The sequence below is a fragment of the Aspergillus foveolatus genome (assembly GCF_047715535.1).
Source record: "Aspergillus foveolatus strain CBS 279.81 unplaced genomic scaffold BDW70scaffold_55, whole genome shotgun sequence".
Lineage (NCBI taxonomy): Eukaryota > Fungi > Ascomycota > Eurotiomycetes > Eurotiales > Aspergillaceae > Aspergillus > Aspergillus foveolatus.
The window spans coordinates 1-23,958 of record NW_027396119.1 but is presented as its reverse complement, the minus strand read 5'-3'; the positions used below and the strand labels follow the sequence as shown (position 1 = coordinate 23,958).

Below are 23,958 nucleotides of genomic sequence, written 5' to 3'. Positions count from 1 at the left end.
TTTTCGAGACGAGTCAGGTGATATACGCAGCCCTATACTATGTAGAACATGTTCGGCCGATCCCAAGGTCAGTTCTTATTCGTCATGCTATGCCCTCTGTAATGACGTACGAGCCTTGATAACACTGGACCATTATTCTAATATCAGATTACCAAAATACTCAATATCATATCTATATTGACTGGTCCGGAGAAATGTCAGGTCTCCATATATATAATGATGGTTAAATTATCCGGCCCTACTCGATGCTGCGTCAATGCGCTTCAAATGTGCAACGGTAGCAATCGTGCTCATACTAATACTGCAAAGTGACTGAGCAGGACCGACATATGTATCTTTTAACCTTTATCTGTTCCTGCTCACTCAGTCTTGTAAGTGAAGCACCAAAATTTCCTATCACTCAGCTCTTTAGTCCTCATCAGTCTCCGTATCAGAGCTTCATATCTCGCTATGTCACCAGGAACATGCGCTTAAACCATAGTCAAATCTATCCTCTGCCTAGGGTCTGCTCCTCTCATTCCACATCCCAGTTCCCCAGGCGTTGCGGCTTCCCACCCAGACTCTCCATTACGGCACTATTACTAGCTGTCAGGCTATCCAGGATCCGCAATTCGCCGAAGCTGAACCATCTCGGCAGTATCCAGACACGGAAGGGGATCATTGCGATGATCAGGATAGGGAAACCTGATAGGTAAAATTAGCACCAGCATTAATCGCTTCAATTGAGTAAACACACCGATAGCGGAAATCGTCTGCGAGATGGCTACGCAAGCCGCAACAGGTATGATCTCACAAATAAGATATAGGATGATCTTCCTTCTCTTGACCTGTAGCAGATTTTCATGTTTTGGGACAAATCTCCTTTCCCGTAGCAAGAAGATAACTTTCTTCACGATCCCATTCGACTCAATCGAGCCCCAACCTACAATGAAAAATACACCCGCAATGACAGCAACGGGTATTGTGTGCAGGACAAGAAGCAAGGGGCCAGTCATGGTCCCTATTAAGGCAATGCCCATGAGGAAATGTGAAACGCGCTGCTCCGCCACAGATGTTGCTTTTGTGATTGGATAACGGATTTCGCACTCTTTGGTAAAATCGTTGGAGTTGGTGTAGGTGAGAACAGCAAGGTCGGTTTCGTAGACTGTTAGGGAGTCAGTGTGAACAGGTGCCTAGACAGTTGTGTCAACAGATATCCCGAAGGAGGTGGTCAAGTTTAGAGTGAAAGTACCTGCGGCACAAGCCCATTCGGCATCGGCAACCCTGTTATTCCTGCGATAAAGGTCGTGCATCCCAGTAGGAAAAAATCCCAATGAAATCCGGCCGGCTTCTTCAGCGGAAAATGGCGAGCTTGCGCTGTGAGACTGCTGACATTCTGCGCGACTTGTTAGCCTCTTTTGCTCTCATCCTGATAGCAGTACATGTGCCTACTTCGAGAGAAGGACAAAGGGAGGTGGAAGGACAACATACATGATCGTAATAAAACAGCAGCATGATCAGAAGCCCAAAAGGCAGCGCCGCGAAGACCCATTTCACCTCCAACTCCCAGAAATGGATCAGCCAACCTCGTGGTTGGGTCGGGTAAAATGCCTTTGTGATAGGCACCATGGAAATTCCGGCTTCTCTGAGGGGTCCGGGAAAGTGCGCGAAGCCGGTCCAGAAGAGGGTCCCTATCTGCAGGTGGGTTAACTGGAGAGTACGGGCATGCAGGGTGTGAGTGAAGGGGTAGAGACGTACCACATAGGCATAGTCAGCGAGTAATCCCCGAATCCAGGGCTTGCAGACTGTGCTGGAGCCGACCCGTTCAAGACCGTGGACGGTAAGGAAGTACAGGACTGCAATGAGGGAGCTGAGGAATCCAGCTGTTGGACCGTACAATGCGAACTCGTTCGTGAGCTCCTCTACGCCCTTGACTGCGGCGATATTTATCAGCACCACTCCTGGCTGCCATTGTAATCCAAGGTAGAGAGCAGCGAAAACGAGTGAGAGAACGTACCGCAATAGATAATCCCGACATACATTGCAAAACTCTCGCTCGAAAAGTCAGTCACATAGCGCATATAATCGCAAAAGTTGCAGGCGGCCACAATCCAGTGAAAAATTGCGGCCCAAATGGCCGCCCAGCACATGAAATTTGCGTATATGGCTGAGTCATACCGCGTTATGATATCGTAGATTGTGTAGTTGAAGAGCGAGATCAGCCCTGTGACTCCAACGATAGTTAACGGCTGTGCGGCCAAGACGCTGAACACCATTGCGGCCAGTGCTGACGAGAAGAGGGACTCGTTTAGCCCGTAGAAGTTTCCTGTGCGTCGGGTCATGTCTAGGGTGTAGGCTATTGCAGGAAGCAGGCTGAATTTGTGTTAGTGGACGCACTAGAGGAGGACAAGGAGATGAGGAGGGAAACTACTTGACAAAATACATGCGGACGGTACTGGCAACAGTCCGGTAGGTAGAAGCGTCGGTGATATCACTCCAGTAGTATGGCAACCGGCGGCGGACGTCGTGGTACATGCCTCTCCCTGGGTGAAGAACCCGGAATCTACGCCATCCCGAAGAGGGATAAGCGTAGGAGGTAGTGAACTTCTCACGAAATACTGGAGGGGACTCTACAGGAGGGCCGCCTCTCTCCATTGGGGGAGAATCGAACATGGTCCAGGCGAAGGGTCTAATGTACCTGATCTGTAGGAAGCATTGCGATAGAGGGCCGAGTGTGTTGGCTTTTTATAGTGAACGGGACCAATCCATATAACATCCGGCATATTCTCGGGCTGAGGAGCTAGCTATAAGTGGCGGAGTCGTTGGGACCACAGGCTTCTCATTGGGGTAGACGTATAGGGTTCCATGGGTAGGTAGCCGGTTTGGGTGGCGAGCTTTATACCTTCACGAGGATTTATACCTTCATATTGTTCTTGTTAGCGATACAGCATCTGGTATATGTAGGTCTACTAGTTGAAAAGCGAGTATTTTGAATCCTAGTATTCTTTATTTCTCCCATTTGTCTTTCTTTCCTCGCTGATTGCCAGTTTGATATTGCTAACCCTGTCTGAGTATGGGCTGAGTCAGCTCGGCTGCCCGGGCAGATTATCGTCTTGGCTTGAATGTGGAGTCTTTTCCCATTGCTCCATCCTCCTCAGTTTCAAGTTTCCGCATATCTATAACCAGAGTCACAATATACCCAGGCAAAGTGCTTGCCGCATAGAGCACAGCTCTGGCCTTGCACCATGGCCTCGAGCTTACCCCCGCTAGTCTCAGAGCTGTGCGACCTTCTGCACAACCCGGTCTTGCCTGCACAGCTTGCCTCGGCTATCCAGGGCAGTAGTAGTGGTAACGAACAGGACATGTTCTTAAGGATAGACGCGTCGATTACAACGAATGCCCGGTCAGGCTCTCATTCCGGGTCTCTCCCGCTGGTATGTTGTAATCCGCGTTCAGCCGAGCCCAACTGACCGTCTACCTAGGGATGCATCAATCTCCGCACTGGAACACTCGTGCCCTTACAGGCGCTTACACCCGCACATACTCCTGACCCGAGGGTAGGACCAGCACATCTTTATGGGTGTTCATAGGGGTAGATGAAAACTGATGTTCGCAGGACGAGGAAGCAGACACCACCCGCTCAGACTATACCTCTCATTCCGCCCCCGAAGAACATGGCTTCCGGCCGTCCAAACGGCACAAGACCGTGAGCGGACTGCGGCTTCCTAATCACTCGCCTACGGGTAATATCAAGCTTCGTCTCGTTCAGAATGGGGAATCTTCGGATGAAGATTCACAAAACGCGGCTCCAAAATCCAGTCGCCAGGTCCACAGCGACACCCGGTTTCCCCAGCGCGCAAGACGTGACCAAGGGCTCGAACCACCGGTCTTAGAACCCACATCCTCCGATAAGCTGATCGCGGGCATATGGAGACAGATCTATTCGTCTGTGCAGTTAAGCCGGGAATTTTTGGTATGTCGACCTATCTTTCTTCCAGGGACCCGTCTGCTGACGCAAATAGAGTATCAAACCGACAATCAACATTCGGTCCGGGGCAAGTCTGGAGGTACACATTTGGTCCCAGAGTTTGCCTTTATATTTTATTTTTCTGAGTATATCTGACACGCTGCGCAGGTTTTTCAATCCGTCAACAGCCTCTGTCTCCACTACTATAACCGCAGCCAATCCTCGCGTGCACTTGAAATGATCGTGCAGGCGTTCTGGGTCGAATCGTTTGAAGCACGCACCGCCGTTCTCCAATACGAAAAGCCAATCTTGTCCAGGACCGAGGCGCGCATGATCGCCATACGGGAAGCATGTGTTGTGCTCAACTGGAAGGAAAAGGACCTGCGGAACAGGATGTATGGCTCGCCCTCATTCCAACGACTCTAAGTAGGGTTTTTGGTTGAGATTCTGACAGGTGTTTGCAGGGCTATTTGGCGCGGTTACAAAGAAATTAAGGACTACGGTGGGTGGGCAGCGCTTGTATTTGCAAGCGCAGGGGTGTACAGGTTCTGTAAGTACCGCAATGAATTCGGCGAGGGATTGTTTTCTCGGCTACGGCATATACGGTCCAGTCTGGAGGTTGCGGCCGACACACTGCATCCAGGATGGAGGGATCTGTTAGAGGTGATCCAGCAGGAGACGCCGCCTGCTTACCGCGGGCACCCGCACGAGTGGGTTATAATGCCGGAGGGACCGGCTCTTCCGCTACGGGAGACATATAGGCATCTGAACCTGCCGACTGGGCTACAGTACGAATTCATCGACGAGTGCGTGCTTGACAAGGACGTCTTTGGGGACACGGATCCCCGCAGAGTTCCCGAGCTTGATGAGAATACTTGTCCGATCTGCCATGAGAAACAGTCAGACGAGATCAAGGAGAACCAGTGCATGTGTTTTCCAGCCCTATTCGGCGGTATCCGCGCGCCAGTACCGGTCCAGATCTTTCGCACGACAAACGGGAAGAATAACGGTGTGATTGCTCGCTGCGTAAGTTCTACCCCCGGCTGAACCATAGCATCAAGTGCTAACACATCTTGGAAAGCCCTTCGACCGCGGCACCGCCATCGGCGAATTCACCGGGCTCATCACATCTGGGATCACCGGGGTAGATGTAATGATCGGGGGTTCGAAAGCACGGCCGTATCAGATCTTCCAAGGGAAGATGGGCAATTTCACGCGGTTCATCAACCACTCGTGCCGTCCCAATAGCCAGTTCCAGCGGTTCTATTGGCGGGGAAAGGAGAGGATCATTGTTGTCAGTAGGGGTGTACCTGCCAGCACTGAGATCACGGTGGACTATTCGGAGGGATACTGGCGGGAGCTGGAGAAGAGCTGTCTCTGTGGTGAGGCGTGTTGTCGGTTCAGGGGGGCGAATACGCTGTAGGTATGCTGCAATGCATGACCGGCTAGGTGGTGCCTGAGGACGGTATGTCCTAGTACACAGGTGATTAGACTGCGGCATATCCGCGGATATCAAATAGCAAATGCTACCCGTATCGTATCCATGCGGATACCAGATACCTGAGTTGCTATCTTTATCCACATCCAGCTCCATGCGGATACGATATGGATATCTTATTGCTATCCGCACTAGCATAATTCTTGCTAGATTAACCCAATCTAGCCTGAAACATGACACATAATTTGCTGATTAAGATCAGTAATATACACATGTTCTGGCCGTGACAAGCTTGCCAGCACCACACAGCGCTTCTGCATGATACTATCCCCTAACATGGATCAGTTATATATTACTACCAGACCTTGTCCAATTCTTCCTTATATATATTTGTTGCCAGCAACTATCATGCCCTCAACCAATCTTTTATACGTTTTCAATTAGTCTGAAAAGACTCATTAGTAGCTGTTAGACTGAACCCTGTTCATCCCGCCAAGAAATGGGTTGGCTTGGACTATCTGAGATCTCATTTACGGGTCGCATGGCTACATTGGGTTGCCAAGAATGACCTAAATGAAGTACTATACTTTAGACATATATATACTAAATATGTTAAGCTACTGTATATTTACGAGTATTTGGATCTTTGCGCAATCATGTGGAGTATATTTTCTTGCGTAGACCCAAGGCCAGCCCCGATTCCAATAAACAGGTGCTGTAATGATCAGGATGTATTGACTTGGGATATGTTATTACCTGAGTCTCACCCGCATCATTGTGTCAATCGTGCCGTAGGTGCGTTGACAAGTCCAGAGGCAAGGAACCAAAATGTCCCTTGGGTTTCTGATGCTGAGATCGACCCAAAGCAGCGTGCAAACCGTACAGCATCATGATAAATGCCTTGGAAGTTCTCTCAGGCTGCAATCACGAACTTGTTGTGCACAGTACCTGCTGCCATGGGCTTCTTTCCTCTGTTTTAAGCCTATCCCAACCCACTTCATCTATGATTTCTTTGCAGGTCATAGATTGGAAGTAGCACTGTGGATTCCCAGCAACCAGAATTGTCGGTCTCAGATACAGTCCCACAACCGGCACGAAAGCCGCGTAAATGAAGTTCCTCTTATGCTAGGCAGCAAATGTATGGTAAGGCCCCTACAGAATCGAACCCGCGGGTCTCGTCACGACAATGCGGATCCTCATTGGCTCAATGTCCACTTTTCCAGGCCGACTGGGCCAAGCCGACTTGGCCTGTTCGGTGATGAAGTGATGGCGCGGCTGGTTCAATCAGGCCACTACTCCTGAGTGTTGTTCCTGCCAAGCTTGGTGGAAGAGCACGCGTTCAAAGGAAGCTAGCTCGGGGTGTGCTGTCCTGTTGTGGAATTGGAGGTTCGAAAGCCCATACGCTATGGTCGGAGATAAGCTAAAATCAACTACAGTAGCACTACAATCTCCGACCTCCAATATAGAAGTACGTAAAAGTTACACAACCCACGACCACAACCCACAGAGCCCCACACAGCCACAACCCACAGCCTAACCTAAACTAAACTTAGATCACTATGAGGTAGCTCTGGCTCTAATCTCCAGCCTTTTGCAGTTCTAGTTTGTGCAAGGCGGAAATACTTTAGACTTGGTAAGCGCAAGTGTTGTTGTGCCATTGCACCCGAAAGGAGTTTAATGACAGAGATGACAACGAACGTGGGGATGAGGCTAGAGCGTCGCAAGGAGGTGAGACCTTAATTCTACGGGCAACGGCCGAGACTGACCGACGAAGGTCTCTGGGGACTGGCAACCAAGGGCAGGCTGACACACGTGCCGCACTTCGACAGCAAGGCTGAAGTAGAAAAGTATATCCGACAGTCTGGGCTGAATGCAACATTCGTCCTTCCCGGTTACTTCATGAGTAACTACACCCAAATGTTGCGCAAGGGTCAGGACGAGACCTACCGGCTGTTCTACCCGGTCAACGGCAGCAAGGCTAAGTTCCCGCTTTTCAGTGCTGCAAATGACACTGGTAAGTCGTCCACTTCCCAATTCTCTTTCACCACCCCCTGCTCCGTTACTGATGATTGTCGTCCAGGTCTCTTTGTGAAGGCTGCTATCAAGCATGCAGACCAGCTGAGAGGGAAGCAAATTCTCGCTGCATCCGGCTACTACACCACCGAGGATGTGGTCAAGATATTTACTGAAGAAGTTTCCGGCAAACAAGCGGTTTTTGTCCAGGTTATGCCTGACAAATTCAAAGCCGCCTTGCCGGATTCTATGGCGGAGGATTATTTGGAGCACCACCTGTTCATTGAGGACCCCGGCTACTACTTGGGAGCATCTTTGGATGAGTCCCTCAAGCTACTGGACTCAAAACCCATGAACTGGGCGCAATTTATGAGAAAGTACCAGGCTTCCTGGCAGTAAGTGGCCGTTTGTGAGTAATTCGGATAGGAGTATGATGGAGCCTCAAAGTGTTAATCATGGTAGTCGCATTGGGCTATGAAGTGGACCACGAGGCAAGTTTGGCAACCGCTATATAGAAGTACCTACGGGGCACTGTTCCGGAACATTCATTTGAACACCCCTTATGAAGCCACATACCGATGTTAGTGATAATTCTGCTCGGGAGTCAGCAGCAAATTGAAATACACTCCACAGCTAGAAACGTCCTCATCATCGGCGTAGCAGAAGATCATGCCCCGGCATTGAAGTATATCACCAGAAAAGGAGAGTTTCGTCACTAGAGGCGGTTCAGAAAAGACCACTCTATTTTAAGACATCCAATGAAAGGTCATTTTGGCTTGTTGACTGCAGCGACCCTTCCTTATGCGCAAGGAGCCAGATCATGAGAAGGGTAGTCAAATATCCACATAGTCTTGCCTCCTTAGAGAGTGATATTCAGCAACCCGGGATGCTTGCCTATAATTGTATAACGACTGGCTCACGAGCAATTAGCTAGATATCTCCCTCTCCCGACTACGAATGTCTTCCTCATTATCTTTCTATCCGCAAGATAGACTTCGGCGAATATGCCAATCTGAAAGCTTTTAGTTATCAAACTTCCCAAAAACGGACAATGTGCCACGGTGATAGTTATGTGACGATTGTTCTTAGGGTTATATCGGCTTCTGACTGTCCAAACACTCACGAGGCTCTGACCAAGGATGCTTATGCTTTACGGCTGATTCCATATTCTTACTCTCAATCTTCGGTTGTTCCTGTCGCATACTTGCTTGAGTGTAGTCAATGAGACAGATTCTGCTTGTTGCCGCCGAAGTGAGCATTTGGAGGAACGTTCAGCACTGGTCTCCCCTTTGGCTATAATTCTTGTCTTCAGGTTTCTCGTTCTTTATGGAGTTACTAACCACTCTCCTCCAGAAACACTTTCTTGCTCACCAAGTGAGTGCACACGGTGAAGGTTATTTGACCCCTCCGTTAACCACAATATTCTCCGTGGTACATCAAATTGTGGCTTTCATACCTTCCTTGAAAGCATCAGCTGCACTCTTCTTCGATCCGTACGATAGTTGAGCCTATCAGGCACCCAAGGACTGTATGTTATCGTTCCCCATAATGAGACTTTCAGTTCATATTAGGCTTATATATGCCTTTCAGCCACGCACGCTTGAGTAACGTCGACAGTCATGGCCAGCGCTCTCAAGAAATTCGGCGACAAAGTCACCAATGATTTAAAACAGCTCGCCAAGCTATTCAAAGAAGTCACGGCTGGAAACCGAGTCCTACCATCCAGAACTAGCAAGAACGACGCAGAGTACCGGTGTCGAATTGATATGGTGAGGAGGTAAAGGATAAGCCAGGATACTATAACGTGTATCTTCAGGTGAATAGTCAGGCGAAAAGTGAGGGACTTAAGACTGGCTCCGAAAAAACCCACAAGGAAAGCTCGCAACGGCACAGGCGAACAGAAATGCTCCGCGCGGAGAATGAACGAGAGGAGGAAGGAAAGCGTGTCGTGGAACAGTTGGTTGAACAAGCTAAGAAGAAGATCTGAATGAATGGAGCTCAGGTATATCCTGGAGGAAAAGGCCAGAGTCTTAAGGCTGCTTCTGGTGACAGTTCTTCCCTCATGGTCTCCAGATACATATCAAAGAGCTATTTCATCATCTGTTTTGTCGATTCCCATTGCCCGATGGGATCCAGCCGCTGTCATCCGTGCGGAGTTGGCTCTTAACAATATCCCATAAATATACCGTGTCTTCATATTGTTGGACCTGTTCGCTATGCCTTTGAAGATCGTTTTCAGTAAGCTCAAATGGACAGCATCCTGGAAGCCTCAAATTTTTCCAGTCGTGAAAAAGGCGTGCCAAGGAGTTCCATAGTGGAACCATGGAGCCATTGGAGAAGAGCTGACAACAAGTAAAGGGCTCCCACAGTCGTCGATCCAGCTTCATTGCGTCGTAGATAGACTTGTTGTATGCAAGGCACGACATCTCGTAATATTTAGACTGGGCCGCTAATGTCTGTCCCTCAGCAACCTTCTCCTTCCGATTCGGATCTAGCTCTTCAAAATTTTCCGGTAAAGTGGGAATTTCAGTTCCAACGTTTTAGTTCTTGGGTGGCTGTAGGAACTCAGGAAACTGTGCCTGTATAAATAGGGGAGCTGCCTGCGCTGACTGCCAGTCAATCACGCCCTCAATCGTTGTTGGATCATCAGATGACACATAAATATTTCCGAGGTGCAAATCAGTATGCCAAATGACTGAATTTGCTACTTTCAACACTCGCAGATCGCGTGATAGGACGGGCAGAACCAATACTGCTTCTCGTAGGAGATCACAGTATTCATCGACGGACTGACTATCACTAGATCGATTTAGATGGCGCTGGACCTCTCCCCTGTTGGCTGCAGCTCGTGCTAATTTTCGGCGCGGCATAGACAGCGCGGAATCCAAGATCGAGTTCCCTAACATTGTCAGAAACCAGAATTTCAAATTTTTATTGAAGTCAGTCTGTAAAATTTACACGGCCCAACATCTGACTGAATAGAAGTCTTATGACATACAGCTCGGCTGCATGAAGGTCCGATGCAAAATACGCCATTCGGGTCCAAATCCGACGGAAGAGTATAACGTGAATACTCAACTGGCAAAGAATTCCGCAGAAAGGGCTTCCATATGCTGGTAATTTCAGGCTCTCAAGCTCCGTCTCCATCTTCACGATTCCGTCGATTATTCTATAGCGTTCCAGAGAGTTAGTTCATTGTCCCCCATCTTTCTGCGAGTGCGGTACCGCGGACCTTCTCCCGATGATATATTCTGCGTCGACTGGGTTTGTAGAATCGGAACTCCAGGCATACACTTCCGGAACTCGAATTGTTAAATGGGACTGTACTAGGCAGTCAGGATATTAAGCATGTTGTGAACAGGTGGGACTTGAAAACATACAAAAAAACTTCAACGTCGCTACTTCAGAAGCCGTTGTTAAAAACGCCATCCCAGCATTCGCACAAGGAATTTTTGCTATAACCTCATTGCCGTCGTCAATTGTGAGTAAAAAGGCCTTGTTGAAGTTTCCTTCCAATTTGACAATGCGGACGCACTTTGTTTCCGGGCCAAAGAGGGAGGAAGCTTGAGAGCAAAGATTATCGATGGTAAATTTCACATAACGTTGCTTAAGTTGATGTTCCTTATTAATCAGCCATCGGCCAGAGGTATATCTAAACAAGTCGTCCTGGGCGAACTTTTCATTTATCTACAATGCATCAGTTCTTGTGGCCATAGAGCATAGCATATATAAAGTGGAGGTTAGACAGACTAGTATCACTCATCATCGGACCCCTTCTACGTTCTGTTTTCTGGAAGTCGCGGCTCAGAGCCAGCCTTGAGTGAATAGGGCGATGCAACGAACGAAAGAGCGGCAACTTCCGCATGATCTATCGAAACACATGAAACCTCCGCATATGGTTCAAACTGCTGCAATGCTGCTAGCAAAGGACATAAGGTTAATCTGGGTATTAACAGTGAACCGGAGACCCAAATGATGTCGATTTGAACTGGTCTGGTTTCCTTAAGTGAAAGGGTAGAGATGCCGAACGAAATAGATCTCGAGTGGTGCGTGGCGGAGAGGACGCGGAAGAGAAAAAATCCTAACGCCGGAAAATGTCATATAAGGGTGAACAGAGGCGAGAACTGTACCAAATGTTAGATTATGCCTTGACCAACGTTGCACTCGCCATGGGAAGGAACGTCAGGGATGACCTTGACCGGCTAAACTAACCATTTAAAGAATTGTGCTAATCGTACTATGGTGTCCCCCTCTAAGGGTAGTATGGGAGGCAATTGGCGTAGCTTAGGTTGAGTTCCACACAAATTCCTTCAATAAGATATAACAGGGACGCTATTGAGACTTCAAAGCAACCCTTCAACGTCAATACCTCAGTTTTCTTCTGCCAATTTTGCGGTGTGACTGTTGTTCCGAATCTCTATAAGCATACGGCTGTAGCGACACATCCCAAGTCCGGGTTAATTCGGGTACGGATACACTTCCACCACCTTCATTGAATTTCCTAGCAACAGCAGTGCAGTCAATCAGTGTTTGGGGCCACTATGTGCCGGAGTAGCTGAATTGCCCAAGTAGTCGCCGAATACTAACGCAGTCGCAATCTCTGCCAAAATGGAATTCCTGTCGTCGGGCATCAGGCACTGTTCCCTCAATGGAGAGAATGTCATGAATTCCCGTTCTGGTATTGAGGGCTGCCTAGAATAACGGGAAGAATTGTGCTTCGGAGTGTCCTTCTAGAGTGGCCTCACCGGCCACTCTGGTCAAGTCAGCGAATTCCTGGTAGATCGGATTTGGCGCTGGCGGCCGTCAATTAAGTTGGGGCTCACCTGTTTCCAGAACTTTATCATGGCCTCTACGGGGAGCTGCTGACCGGTTAGAAGCCTCTGGCCTGGCAGGCGGACCTGAAGTAGACACATCCACTGATAAAAAGCTGCACGATTCTTCGAGAACAAGGGGGCTGCCCGGTCTTTGGTGTAAGTAGTTCATGAGCACCACGATGACTCGGTAAGCCAGGTACCAAATGAAGAGAGTAAGATTAAAAAGTTTTACCCAGCTGTATTTCTTAACAAAGACCTTGGAAATGTGAAGACTGCACGGGGTGTAATGGATAAAAAAAGCTCACCTCGAAACAGGCTCGAACCAAGCTTTACGTGTTCACTCTAGTATATCGTCTGTAAATCGGCTGGGAAGCAGCGGGTTCCGCCATCATTTAAATCAAGAAGAAAGAGCATAATCTGTCATCTTCGCCTGGGTGCCAAGAAAATGTCATTCGAACGGATCTCATTGTTCATCGGATGTTGAATTTGGAGAATTTTGAGCTAGAGACTCGAAAATGCGATTCGTAGGTGCGACGCCTGAAGTAGCACAATTCAGATGCCGGACGCTGAAGAACCGAGAACCCAAACTAACAGCATAACCCGAACAGCCAGCCCAGAGTAGGTACAGTACCTCGTAGTGTATGAGAGAGCTCTAGTACCAATATATTAGCCTTAAAAGCCTCCTTCTTGACTTCTTCAGGGGGACATTCTTGAGTTGAAATCCAATATCAATCAGTTCTATGAACACTTTCCGTTTCTCAGCAACCGTCCAGATAAATGTCGGTTTCGCGTGATTGATTATCGACCACCGCCTCCACTTTTCTGGCAAATTCCAAATGAGTAAACCATGACTGTTTGGACTCCAGTTTCAGTCATTGTAGAGTGAGGGGCCACGCAGGGTTATTAGTGGCTGGTGGCAATGCTTTCGCGAGCCCTTGCCAGGACTCCCGACACCACTGCAGCTAATTGCATGCTGCATCAAGTTGTTAGTAAATCAGGTTGTGGTATTGACGCTCAAACTCAGCAGAGAATGATAACGTATCGGTGGAAACCGTCTTGCTATAGACATCTCGTAGTTCATACAGCCATCGGAAATTGATGCGGGCGCCAAACGAAGCATCACAGTTTTCTGAGACATATTTCATGCCGTTCGGTATCCTGGAGACCTGAAAACATGGCCTGTCAAAGGATTCGGGAAAGGAAGTCAATGTTCGGTTTCAGTGCTATCGCGCTGTGCCCTCACCATCGAAGAAGTCTTGAAATTGTTGATGCACTATACTGGTTTGTACCGGGCTATTTTCTGCCTTCCCAAGAAAGCTTTAATTGACTGGACCTTGATCATGCTTCTGGCGCTGGTAGAACAGAAAGATTCGTATTCAAGTGACGAGCATATAACCCGGAAGCGATGAAGTTTTGCTGGAAATGCAGATACTTCTGTAGCTATCTGACTTACATCTTGTCTATCCACTTACATATCTTCTTGAGTAATAGCCGGATTCTAATACGAGTTCTAGTCCCATGCGAAATGACTGGAGTCTAGAGTCCTGCAGTGCCGAAGCCCCACGAAGCGGGCGGTCCGGCCCGTCGGGTGGGACACCTGCAGGTCATGGTTTCTGATACGGAAATATCATGTGAACTTCATCGTCTGGTGTACACGATGAGCCCCTTTTGGCTTACGCCACGTGATATAAGCGGCCTAATCTCTGACCCTTGATCTGACCCCTCCATGTATTGCATCGAGATGTATCAAGAGAGATTGCAGATTATCTATCGTCATCATGATAGAGAGAATCAATCGTCATATGACGTCCGATCCTTAGTAGGCTACGTTCGTGTAGTTGATACAGCCTCCTTCTGCCCTTTCCCCATTGAGCGTCCACAACAGTTTAAATACGCAGGATTCTCCAATCGTAGTCTTCGGCTATACTTAGTGCCAGCAGCAACAGCCCGCGCCAGAGCCTAAATGGTCTGGGTTCTGCCGTTTTACCCATCACCTTATATTTGGCTGACAATTCTATACTATTTCTAGCGCGATCGACCACCACACACCAACCGGATGTTGCGGCAGGGGTTGTTTTACCAGGGACAAATTACACGTCCCGCCTCAATCACCCCTTCTTACCGCCCGAAACTTTTATTGCGATATGCTAATGTATCCCAGTACAGCAGTTATCAGCTATATGGACATGCAAGATACCGCTCGGCTCTCAATGTGCCAAGCTGAAGCTGTTCATGAGGAACTGGCAAGCATAAGTACGGCAAAAGCAGATGTGGAAAGTAAGTGACGTCCTCAACTACCCAGCCACTAGGAAACGCGATGAGTGGCTCTGGCCTTCCAGCAATTCAGGAAAGGGTCTAGCATTTCAAAACACTGGACCAAGTCATCACAAAAGACTTCCCGCAACACATAAGTCGGCCGCACTGTCGCTACCCCATTTCCATCAAAAATCCCAGTTAACGCACAACTGTTGCTGGATCATTCACTAATATCTCTCTCGCTGCTAATATTGCATAGTCCCCAACAAGGTGTGCAGCCTATCCAAACGTTCCACAATAAAAGGACATATTGAACTCTCAGAAAGAAACCTTACAAGACTACCATAACTATAAAAATTGTCGAGGAGGTTATGACCTACACAATGCACTCCATGTCACAGGCTATGGCCTGGGTCTTGGTTATCGGCAATGCCCTCAACCAAAGGTCTAAACAAGGTTACATCTGTCTGAACCAAGGTACGGAAAAGTCAAAAAGTGTTGACGTATGTCCAGAAAAGTGGATAAAAGGGAGGAGAGAGGGTTCATGTTTCTGTCTTTTATTTGTTTCTCTAAGCTTGTGATATTCGTGAATACAGGACAGCTAGTTGAAAACAATACTTCCTACGCCCGTGACACTCCACGCAAAAGGGCGATACGGGATATTGTCGAGATTTAGCTATGCCCTTGGTACTTAGACGGATTGCACAACCCTGAAATCCCCCAACCCCCATGAATCTAATCGACAGCTTGCCCGAGCGTCCCGAGAAAGAGCCTGTTTATGATCCTACACGAGGCTCTTGCAATGTGAATACGGGTCATGGGATAGGTGTGGTTGAGTTGCTGCTGTGCTGTTGCATGTGATTAGTCTTTGCTTTGCTTTGCGCTGGTTGAATGGTGCACTACCTGCTTCCCTTCTTTCATTAGTATCTTCGGATGTAATGAACTATGATTATTGGCAGATATGGAAATGGAGCCAATATCCAATCTCAGCCAATACTAACCGACTCCGGATGAACTCAGTGCTTGCGCTGTAAGATTCTACTAGCTGCAAGGATTACCTCGTTGGCGCAAGTTGAAACGCATCTATTTCTCCTGCCTCAAGGACTGGTGAAAGCTAGACCAGGAGCTGAAAGCACGTGCGAGGTTGTACTGAATATGCTTGCTGACAGGTGCCAGTTGTCTCTTAGTTCTTTGGCCTGGAAACACCCCGCAAGAACACCCGTACAGCCTGCTTGATCAAAGCGTAGAAGGTTTTCGGATAATGGAACGAAAGATGAAATGAAGAAAGCAACATTCAAATTTTATTAGAGGCATTGACTGTCCCAATACTGTAGTTCGAGAACATAAAGAGACAAAACACTAAACACATTAAAGAGCATTGTACCTGGCACATCACCCGACAGTATGCCGAAACCACAACCCTAAATACCTCGATCCTCAACAAAGTAACATAAAGATCTAACAAAGAGTCCCAGAAGTTTCTGGACCCATGACGAATATAAAAAGACTTCAAAAAGGTCAAACCCAATCCACCTCTTCTCACTTCATCAAGGTACTTCATTCACTTGGTATCCATCACCATCCACTTACAAAACACTAGGCTGGCCAGGCAACCGTACCGACACCCACAGACATGCCTTCAAAGGACAAATCCACTTCCGACTTCAAATCCTATTCCGGAACAAACGGACTGAACGGCTCAACCTCCTCCGCAGTCAATGGCTCGGATTCCAACGCCTCCGCCTTCCGTCCGAGTCTCCGCGACGCCGTCGCCGTCGCGAACAGCTATGCTCAAGTGAGGGCCGCCGTAGAGACAGCCGATGATGCAGCGCTTACCGATGACGAAGCGCGCGCTGTGTTAGATGCTCTCGGAATACAGCTCGCTCCTGGCGAAGACGCCTCCACGAAGCTGAAGGGCTTTGCTAATAACTTGGCAAAGCACCGGGGTTCCTCCGTCTAGGTATCTACTTAGAGGCGCTTAGGCTTAGGTGAAGTGGTCACAGGTACCCTGAGAACCTAAAGCCCAGCCCAGCCCTTTCCCCGTTCGGGAGAGTTAGAGGTTTAGGTGAGGTAGCTTTATCCATGCTGTGTTTCTCGCCACTTTCTTTGCTGGGAATCATATGTTTGACTCTGTCTGCCGCTCGTTAATCGACAACTTGTCTTGGACTATATAGGTACTCTAGGAGGGACTTGGACTGAAATAAAACACTGCTAGTCGATTCTGGAACGAAGTCAGTAGTTAAACTAATTAATTTTAGCAAAGAATTCTATTAGAGGAATACCTGCAAATGATAATAAGGTAATAGGTATATTATTTCAAATATTATTCTGAAGTACTCGGAGTGCTAAACAATGAGTAGGGAGCGAGGAAAATTTGGAGGGCAACAATATCGAAGCTGAGGATACCGACAATGCCTATATATGCTATAGTCATATATAGGAGAAGGTAACCAATGATACATATAAAGCCCGTGTTGTGTACACCATTATGATAAGCTTTGTTATGTCTCGAGCTCTGGCTACATACCATAGCTATCCCAGTGCCGCATCTGGCTAGGACTTGGGGCTAATCCGACAATGGCTCTTGGATAGTCATCGCCATCCCAACGTCAGACTTTCGGATTCTAGATCCTTGCTTTCTCACCTATACGATACAGCAGCCTGCTAGCCGAGCCAGCATCATTAAGACTCCTCCAGAGCTTCGGGAAGATAGAAATGGACAAACCCCATGTGCTGATACCGCGCTGCTCATTACAGGATATCTGCTCGAAGTAGCATAAGTACCTCGTTCAAGACTATTCGGGAATGTCAGTGGCTGCCATAGCATCCCCTCTTGCTTTCAACGTCCCTAGTAGATTCTCAAGGCCTTTAAGAAAGGCTGATCCGTGGCGGGTCGCTCTCGCAAGAACGACGCTGTGGGCTAACAAAAGCACTCGGCTAAAAGGAACGTGGTAGATAGAGACACGAATGTTGCTCAATTCTTTTATTTCTGATGGACAAACGCAGGAGCGAAGCCCGTCCGACTGCAGAAAATATATATATAACAAGTCATGTGACCTATCTTGGCTCGTGTTACAGGACCCCCTCAGCATCCTCGACACCACCTTTCCGCTCAGCAACAATTGAATAAACCTTCGAAAGTCGCGTTCCAAAACTCTTTTCTTAAGAAAAAACATCTATATAACTGGCCAAATAATCACGTGATGCTGATTAAGAGTCTAGCCTTATTCATTCTCGCCCTTTCACAGGGCACACACGCTACCAAGCTGATTATGTATCTTACAGGGTGAGTTGGCCATCATTTTGATATCTGCTCTGCTCAAGCTAACCTAGAGCAAGGCAGCACAACGTGGTCCCTGAACAATCCCTCGTCTCAGATGTGACGCACGTTGCCCTCGCTTTCATGCAATCGTCAATCTTCAATAGGAACTCAACCTCGAGCTGGCCTCTCTTCACCACAGTTGATGCTGTCCGTACCAAATTCCCCAAGGGAACATCAATTCTCATCTCCATCGGTGGATGGGGCGACACGCAGGGATTTTCCACGGCTGCTCGGACGGACGAGAGCCGGAAGCTCTTTGCGGAGAACATTAGGCGGATGGTGGACGATACCGGGGCGGACGGTAAGAATAATTCCATCACCGGCGTATTCGCCTACTGACGATCGGCAGGAGTGGATATTGACTGGGAGTATCCCGGGTATGATTTTCCTGTCTATCGCCTGGAGCGGCTTGATATTAAACGCTAAAATTATAGAGGCAACGGCGAAGACTACAAACAAATCCCCAACTCTGAAAAATTCTGGGAAACCGCAGCATACCCCCAACTTCTAGCAGAGATACGAGCTGCCATCCCGGACAAACTGATAACCGCCGCCGTTCCAGGTCTTCCACGAGACATGTTGGCTTTCACAAAGGAGACTATACCCTCTATCAGCGCCTCAGTTGATTTCCTCAACGTGATGACGTACGATCTCATGAACAGACGAGACACTGTAACAAAACATCACACTGGCTTACAGCTGTCCCTAGAATCAATAGATGCATATCTAGAGGCCGGCATACCGCCTGAAAAGCTCAACCTCGGCCTCGCGTACTACGTTAAATGGTTCAAGACCGTGCCAGGCGAACAGTGCGCAAAACAGCCAATTGGATGTCCGACTGCTCTAATGGAGGACCCGGATACCGGTGCGGATCTTGGACAGGCAGGCGCGTTCTCATGGAATGATCGAGTTCCCGAAGAGCTGGCCGCGAGTTTCGAGAAGGCCAAAACAAGTGGTGAATATGATCCTGTTGGCGGCGGCTATTACTTCTGGGACTCGGATGAAAATATCTTCTGGTCGTGGGACACAGCAGATGCTATTACAAGAAAGTTCCCGGCTATTTTGGAGAAGAGAAAGCTCGGTGGCGTGTTTGCTTGGGGCTTGGGTGAGGATGCTCCTGAGTTTGTGCACCTCATGGCAACGACTGCTGGCCTAAGGGACTTTTCGGCGGCGCCCAGCGGCAAGCTACGTACAAGCAGGAAAGATGAATTATGACTCCTCTTCAAGGCGCAGTGCGTAGAAGGTTGCTATTCGAGCAAGCCTCCTCACTATACGACCTTGACGGGACAAGGGGGAATGCCGAGAACGCCCAACTTCAAAAGCATTACTAGGCCATTATGTCTGCGGGACAGATGAGATTATACCAGACAGATCGCATTTATGATACAGTATTTCTAACCTGATTCGGTTTCTAAATTCACATTCTTACAGTCACCTTTTATCCGTCGCTTAAGTTCTCAGTCAAAGCCCAACGTGATCCCAAGCCATTGCACATCGACCCTCAATCCTTCAGGCACGGATCACACAGCCTCTAGGTTCTTATACTTAGTGGACCCAGTAAATCAGGTGAATCTTGGGGCGGGCCCCGTCTGAAGAGGTGATGGCCCATGAGTCGCTAGTGGCATGTATGCCATGCTATTTTCCCCCAAATATCGGGCTCGGATCGCAGTGTCCAGTAAAATGGCTGTAGGCCTAACTGATACAGAGGTATCGGGGACCCAGAACCGGATAGGAGCGGGTTTGCCAGAACCATTCCTGGCACACCTAGCCAGGGTAGCGGGGTAGGTGATGGACCTACAACGAGCGGCACCCAACGGAGCGTTCCGGCAGCTCAAGTCAAATTCTGGGTATAAGCGTCATCACTCTGGATACAGACTCACTCACCGGCTCCAGACAGCTCCATGATCAGCGGATACTGACAGTGAAGCCAGACATTGGGGATGACAGCGGAAAAGCAGACCGTAACATTATATTAGCCATTACTATACCTCCCCAATCTACAGGGATATCTTGGCTAGACTCGCACTCGGTCTCGGGCTCGGCTCAATTCTGCGGCCGCGGGCCCGCAGATGAACCGAAAGATTAAGAACAGGTCGGAGGCTCTTCGTCAAGACTCCGTATGGGAATAATCCTTGGTGGAGGTATTGATAACGAAAGACCAATGGATGCTCATTCTAGAAGAGTAAGCTGCCCAAACAAAAGAGCGCATCATAACTCCTTTCATTATATGTGCTTGACCATTCTTCCTCAGTTGTTGGGCAACGTGCACCAAAAGACGCCTGAAATCAGCCAATGATATCTTCCTACCGATCTAGCCCTAATTAAACCACCACCCTATTCCCCATGCAGCTGCAGCCATTAGACTAAATCACTTCCACCAAGCATCTCTTCCCCTTAGGTGAGAGCAGGAAGTACAGCATCATCTCCATATCGCTATCGCTCATGTCTTCTCTAGCCGATATCCTGGCCCTCGGGAACGAGCGGAAGAAGTATGCCGTCGCAAGACGCAGTTCCACCTTTGCCAGATGCAGTCCAATGCAGTCTGTTTCAACTCCCAAATTAGCGTATTTAGTAAAGGAAAAGGAACAGGGAAGGGGTGAAACTGAAAAGAAGGGAAAGAAGAAGAATCGGGCTCGGATAAGTACGTACTTCGCGACCCGGCCCCAAACGGCATGAAGGCGTCTTTCATGGCTTTGGTAGGATTTTCCCAGCGAGAGGGGTCGAATCTGTCCTTGTCAGCTTACTGCGTCCTTGGCCGCAAAAGAAGGAGGGGAAATGGGGTACCTTTCCGGCTCCTCAAAGATCTCCTCATTCCGATGCAGCGAGTACAATTGCGTCGTCACTGTCGTACCACCCGGAAGCCAGTGTCCAGCAAGAGTACTTCCCTTGTCAGGCACAACTCGCGGCAATCCCGACGGTACAGCGGGATACAGTCGCAGTGCCTCGTTGATCACCTGGTTCATGTATGGCAGCTCTCGGAGGTGGACGTCAGAGAGTTCTTCCTCGGTGATTCCTTGCTCGACGTTCAGCGTCTTGACCAAGACATCCAGCTCTTCCACAAGTTTCTCCTGGATAGACCTGTCCTTCAGAACAGACCAGACGAGGTACGTCAGCGTATTCGCCGTCGTGTCACTTCCAGCCACGATAAAGCTCTGCGCGTCATTCCTGATCTCGCGATCGCTCAGGCACTCCCCATCCCCTTCCTTGTGAAGCGATGCATCATAAAGTTTGGTGAACAGAGTTGGCTTCGGCTGATCGGGATTCATTGCCAGATGCCGCTTATACCGCTCCACCGACTGGTTCGCATACTCCAGGATTCTGTCCGTGCTCACGACGACCTCCCTGAAGATACTCAGCGGCAGAACCTGGCCAAGTGAGATAATCCAGGGGAAGTTAGCTCGGAACCCACCGATCTTCGCGACAGTCTCCAGGTCTGAAATATACTGGTTCTTCTTTCCGATCTCGAGCATACGAAAGGAGTCGCCGAAGCTCAGTTCGCCGATGATGTCGGTTGCCATGAAGAAGAACCACTTGTAGATGTCTGCAACTCCGCGCGGGGAGAGCGCCTCTTCTCGAATCCGGCTGATGGCCAGTCGGATCCGGGCTTTCACGAGTGGCTCGACGGTGCGCAAATTCGTGTCTGAGAGGGGTGAGGAAAGGAGACGCCGGTGCCGACGGTGGTACTCCGGGTCAGTGGTTGAGAAAAGACTCTCACCATCTTTGCGCACGAGCATCTTGTAAAAGGGGGCCTTGAGAAAGGGGCTTGCAATGCGGTGGATATCGCGGCTGGCGGAAACGTCGCTGATGTCGACGATGGAAGGGGAGATGCGCACGACGGGGCCTGTCATGTTAATCATCTTATTCTCTTCTCAAAAAGAGGGATAAAGGATTACCGTATTTCTGATGTAGGGCATGCACGTAGCGCGGACGCTGCCCAGTGACGGTATAGTACTTCAGCAGCAGATCGGTCCATTTTGTCAACTGGGGGCCCGGGAGGGAAGAGAGGGGGTTCTTGCGGACCCCGTAGGCTAACTGTTTAGATGAGTTAGATATGTTCTTGGGAGCCGGTAGATAGATTGATGGTTTACGGACCGTGAGGAAGTAGGCAAAGCCGAGGAGGACTACGACGGAGGGCCAGTTGCCCACGAGGAAGCTGAGGCCAGGCTGCATCTTAAGAACGTGGTCTGAAGAGGCCTTTGAGCTGGGGAAAGTACCTTGGTCCCAGGTATCAGCTTAAGATATATAACGAAAATCGCCGGAGGCTGTTACACCGAGTATTGATGTCAATCGCCGGATTCGGTTGGACGATACCACCCTGTCTCTTGCCACGTCAAGGGGCTGCAAGCACAGGCCGAATCACTGCGCTCGAATGGGGCTTACTAGGTGGTCGTTAGGCTGCCCATCTGGGTTACGGTCTTCTAGCACTATCATCATTACCCAGCGTATGGAGCCGGAAGCCCGGAATCGGGTTATCGGGTCATTGTCAGACTGCCCTTACACCATATACTTTGCCACTGCATGGCTTTTGCAAATCTCCGTATGGATCTATCTCGAAGATCTTTCATGCGCTATCGGAAAATCGACGGAGCTTCTCAATCCTTTGCTGCAACGCCTCTCCTTCAAACGGCTCCTCATACAGGGCCCTGCTCAACTCTCCGACAAGTCTGTCCGTTTCTGATTCCTCGTCCCTGCCCCGTTGATCCGACCCTAGTTTCTTTCTCAGCTCTTTCTTCCTCTCGTACTCTCCAATAATATGCCTTGCCTCCTGGACCCGCTTCCAAAACCTCTCCGCCTCCTCCAAGTACCAAGTCTCCTGCACCGGAACCTCCCAACCCCCTACCCCCCTCTCGACCAGATCCAACCAAGTCTCCATATGCTCCCAGCGTTTCTCCCCAAGCCCCGGGAAATGCACCAACATGTTCCCCCGTTGCCCCTCGTACGCATGAGCCCACTCGTACGTGTTGATCCACGTCCGCGGGAGATACGTCGCGCCCTCACGATATGAGGACTGGTTAAGAACTTTCTCCATGGCGGTTTGGTCAACCTGCAGGTCTAGATCGACGCCGGGGTTGTAAATCGGGTAGGCAAGTGTCTCTATGAGAAATCTGACACTCCATTCGTGGACCCTGAGAAAGAAGATCCCTGTGTTGAGACCCTTGTGGTCCTTGGACGCGACCATGTGGATCCCATCTAAGGTTGACGGGGGGAGGAACAGCTCTAGCGGTATGAGGGAATTGATGATTATCGAGTCGGCGTCCACCCACCTGTACCCGCGATCGAATCAACTCATCAGCGTTTCCCATCACACTATGAGGGGTGGAGCGCAATGACCAGGGGACTGCAGAAACCATACGTACATCAACCATTCGACCCGATCGTTGACGGGCCTGCTCAGCTCCCTTATCACCAGCGCAAGCAAGTAACTCGGCTTATTCCAGTACCCTATCGCAATCTTATATTGGAGGACTTCCATCCCATACCCCCATTTCTGGGCATGGCGGCGGTGGGTCTGCAGTGCGCGTTCGTAGATTACGTTGCGGGGTCCATAGAGCATCGAGGCTTTTGTTATACGGCGAGCCTTGATTGATGCTGTGAGGTCCGCCCTTGACGGGGCCCATGGTGAGGAGGCCAAGGTTAAGAAGCTGAGGCTCAGGTGAAGAATTCCGAAGATCGAGACAAGGGCGAGGGTTAAGAGGAGGCGGCGGCGGGGGTGCGCGATAGCGATCATGGTGTGATGCTGGATTGCACTGCGGCACGCGACAACGCGCAGCGGAGAACTTAACTAGTGAGGTGGTGAGATCATCGATAAATAATCCGTGTTGAGGTCTAGAGACGTGCAAAGGGGGCCATTTTGGTGGTGATGGAATGAGTTAGGGCTGAGTAGGGCATCCGCTTCCGGCTATCCGCTTGCGGAATGTCCACCTACCCACTCCCAGGTACGACTCTACTCGGATCCCATTTCAATACTGAGACTATGGTCTAGACTTTTGGTCTTCCGTCTTCATTCCCGTCATGGCATCCTATAACCATTGCCACGGCCCGCCCTATCTGTGACTTCCAGCTCCACCCACACCGCTTCCCGCTGTGGGTGAGCCACACCGTAATTTCCAACCACACCGTAATTGCCAATTTTCTATAGTTTTACTATTCCATACATTTCATTCACCCA

General features: G+C 49.3%; 8 protein-coding genes across 8 annotated transcripts; 5 read left to right on the top strand and 3 right to left on the bottom strand.

Annotated features, from left to right (window-relative positions):
* Window positions 1–401: 401 nt before the first annotated feature.
* Window positions 402–2,650, bottom strand: BDW70DRAFT_170434 (anion exchange family protein). Its single transcript, XM_073742930.1, has 6 exons — window positions 2,411–2,650; window positions 1,997–2,352; window positions 1,471–1,913; window positions 1,232–1,375; window positions 737–1,172; window positions 402–684 (listed from the first exon to the last, which is right to left on the bottom strand). The coding sequence occupies exons 1-6, from the start codon at window positions 2,632–2,634 to the stop codon at window positions 515–517; spliced, it is 1,773 nt and encodes a 590-aa protein (XP_073593063.1). The 5' UTR covers window positions 2,635–2,650; the 3' UTR covers window positions 402–514.
* A 528-nt stretch (window positions 2,651–3,178) lies between these two features.
* BDW70DRAFT_98487 (SET domain-containing protein) lies at window positions 3,179–5,462 on the top strand. The gene is made up of 7 exons (XM_073745344.1): window positions 3,179–3,413; window positions 3,462–3,536; window positions 3,596–3,952; window positions 4,002–4,046; window positions 4,115–4,341; window positions 4,411–4,972; window positions 5,028–5,462. The coding sequence occupies exons 1-7, from the start codon at window positions 3,225–3,227 to the stop codon at window positions 5,367–5,369; spliced, it is 1,797 nt and encodes a 598-aa protein (XP_073593062.1). The 5' UTR covers window positions 3,179–3,224; the 3' UTR covers window positions 5,370–5,462.
* Window positions 5,431–5,686, top strand: BDW70DRAFT_142022 (uncharacterized protein). The gene has a single exon (XM_073737865.1). The coding sequence runs from the start codon at window positions 5,470–5,472 to the stop codon at window positions 5,626–5,628; it is 159 nt and encodes a 52-aa protein (XP_073593061.1). The 5' UTR covers window positions 5,431–5,469; the 3' UTR covers window positions 5,629–5,686.
* Window positions 5,687–9,016: 3,330 nt separating this feature from the next.
* On the top strand, window positions 9,017–9,384 carry BDW70DRAFT_162725 (uncharacterized protein; the record flags this gene model as incomplete). The annotated part of the gene is made up of 2 exons (XM_073741176.1): window positions 9,017–9,166; window positions 9,214–9,384. 2 exons carry the CDS (start codon window positions 9,017–9,019, stop codon window positions 9,382–9,384), a joined length of 321 nt encoding a protein of 106 aa, XP_073593060.1.
* Window positions 9,385–9,493: 109 nt separating this feature from the next.
* BDW70DRAFT_152607 (uncharacterized protein) lies at window positions 9,494–11,262 on the bottom strand (the record flags this gene model as incomplete). The annotated part of the gene is made up of 6 exons (XM_073739468.1): window positions 9,494–9,892; window positions 10,022–10,296; window positions 10,356–10,510; window positions 10,630–10,723; window positions 10,778–11,049; window positions 11,144–11,262. 6 exons carry the CDS (start codon window positions 11,260–11,262, stop codon window positions 9,494–9,496), a joined length of 1,314 nt encoding a protein of 437 aa, XP_073593059.1.
* Window positions 11,263–16,100: 4,838 nt separating this feature from the next.
* On the top strand, window positions 16,101–16,427 carry BDW70DRAFT_162724 (uncharacterized protein; the record flags this gene model as incomplete). The annotated part of the gene is made up of 1 exon (XM_073741175.1): window positions 16,101–16,427. The coding sequence occupies one exon, from the start codon at window positions 16,101–16,103 to the stop codon at window positions 16,425–16,427; it is 327 nt and encodes a 108-aa protein (XP_073593058.1).
* Window positions 16,428–17,602: 1,175 nt separating this feature from the next.
* BDW70DRAFT_142018 (glycoside hydrolase family 18 protein) lies at window positions 17,603–19,144 on the top strand. The gene is made up of 4 exons (XM_073737864.1): window positions 17,603–17,753; window positions 17,807–18,090; window positions 18,139–18,166; window positions 18,224–19,144. Exons 1-4 carry the CDS (start codon window positions 17,671–17,673, stop codon window positions 19,002–19,004), a joined length of 1,176 nt encoding a protein of 391 aa, XP_073593057.1. The 5' UTR covers window positions 17,603–17,670; the 3' UTR covers window positions 19,005–19,144.
* Window positions 19,145–20,240: 1,096 nt separating this feature from the next.
* BDW70DRAFT_170429 (cytochrome P450) lies at window positions 20,241–23,517 on the bottom strand (the record flags this gene model as incomplete). The annotated part of the gene is made up of 6 exons (XM_073742929.1): window positions 20,241–20,331; window positions 20,574–21,630; window positions 21,683–21,821; window positions 21,882–21,942; window positions 22,427–23,053; window positions 23,147–23,517. 6 exons carry the CDS (start codon window positions 23,515–23,517, stop codon window positions 20,241–20,243), a joined length of 2,346 nt encoding a protein of 781 aa, XP_073593056.1.
* Window positions 23,518–23,958: the final 441 nt, after the last annotated feature.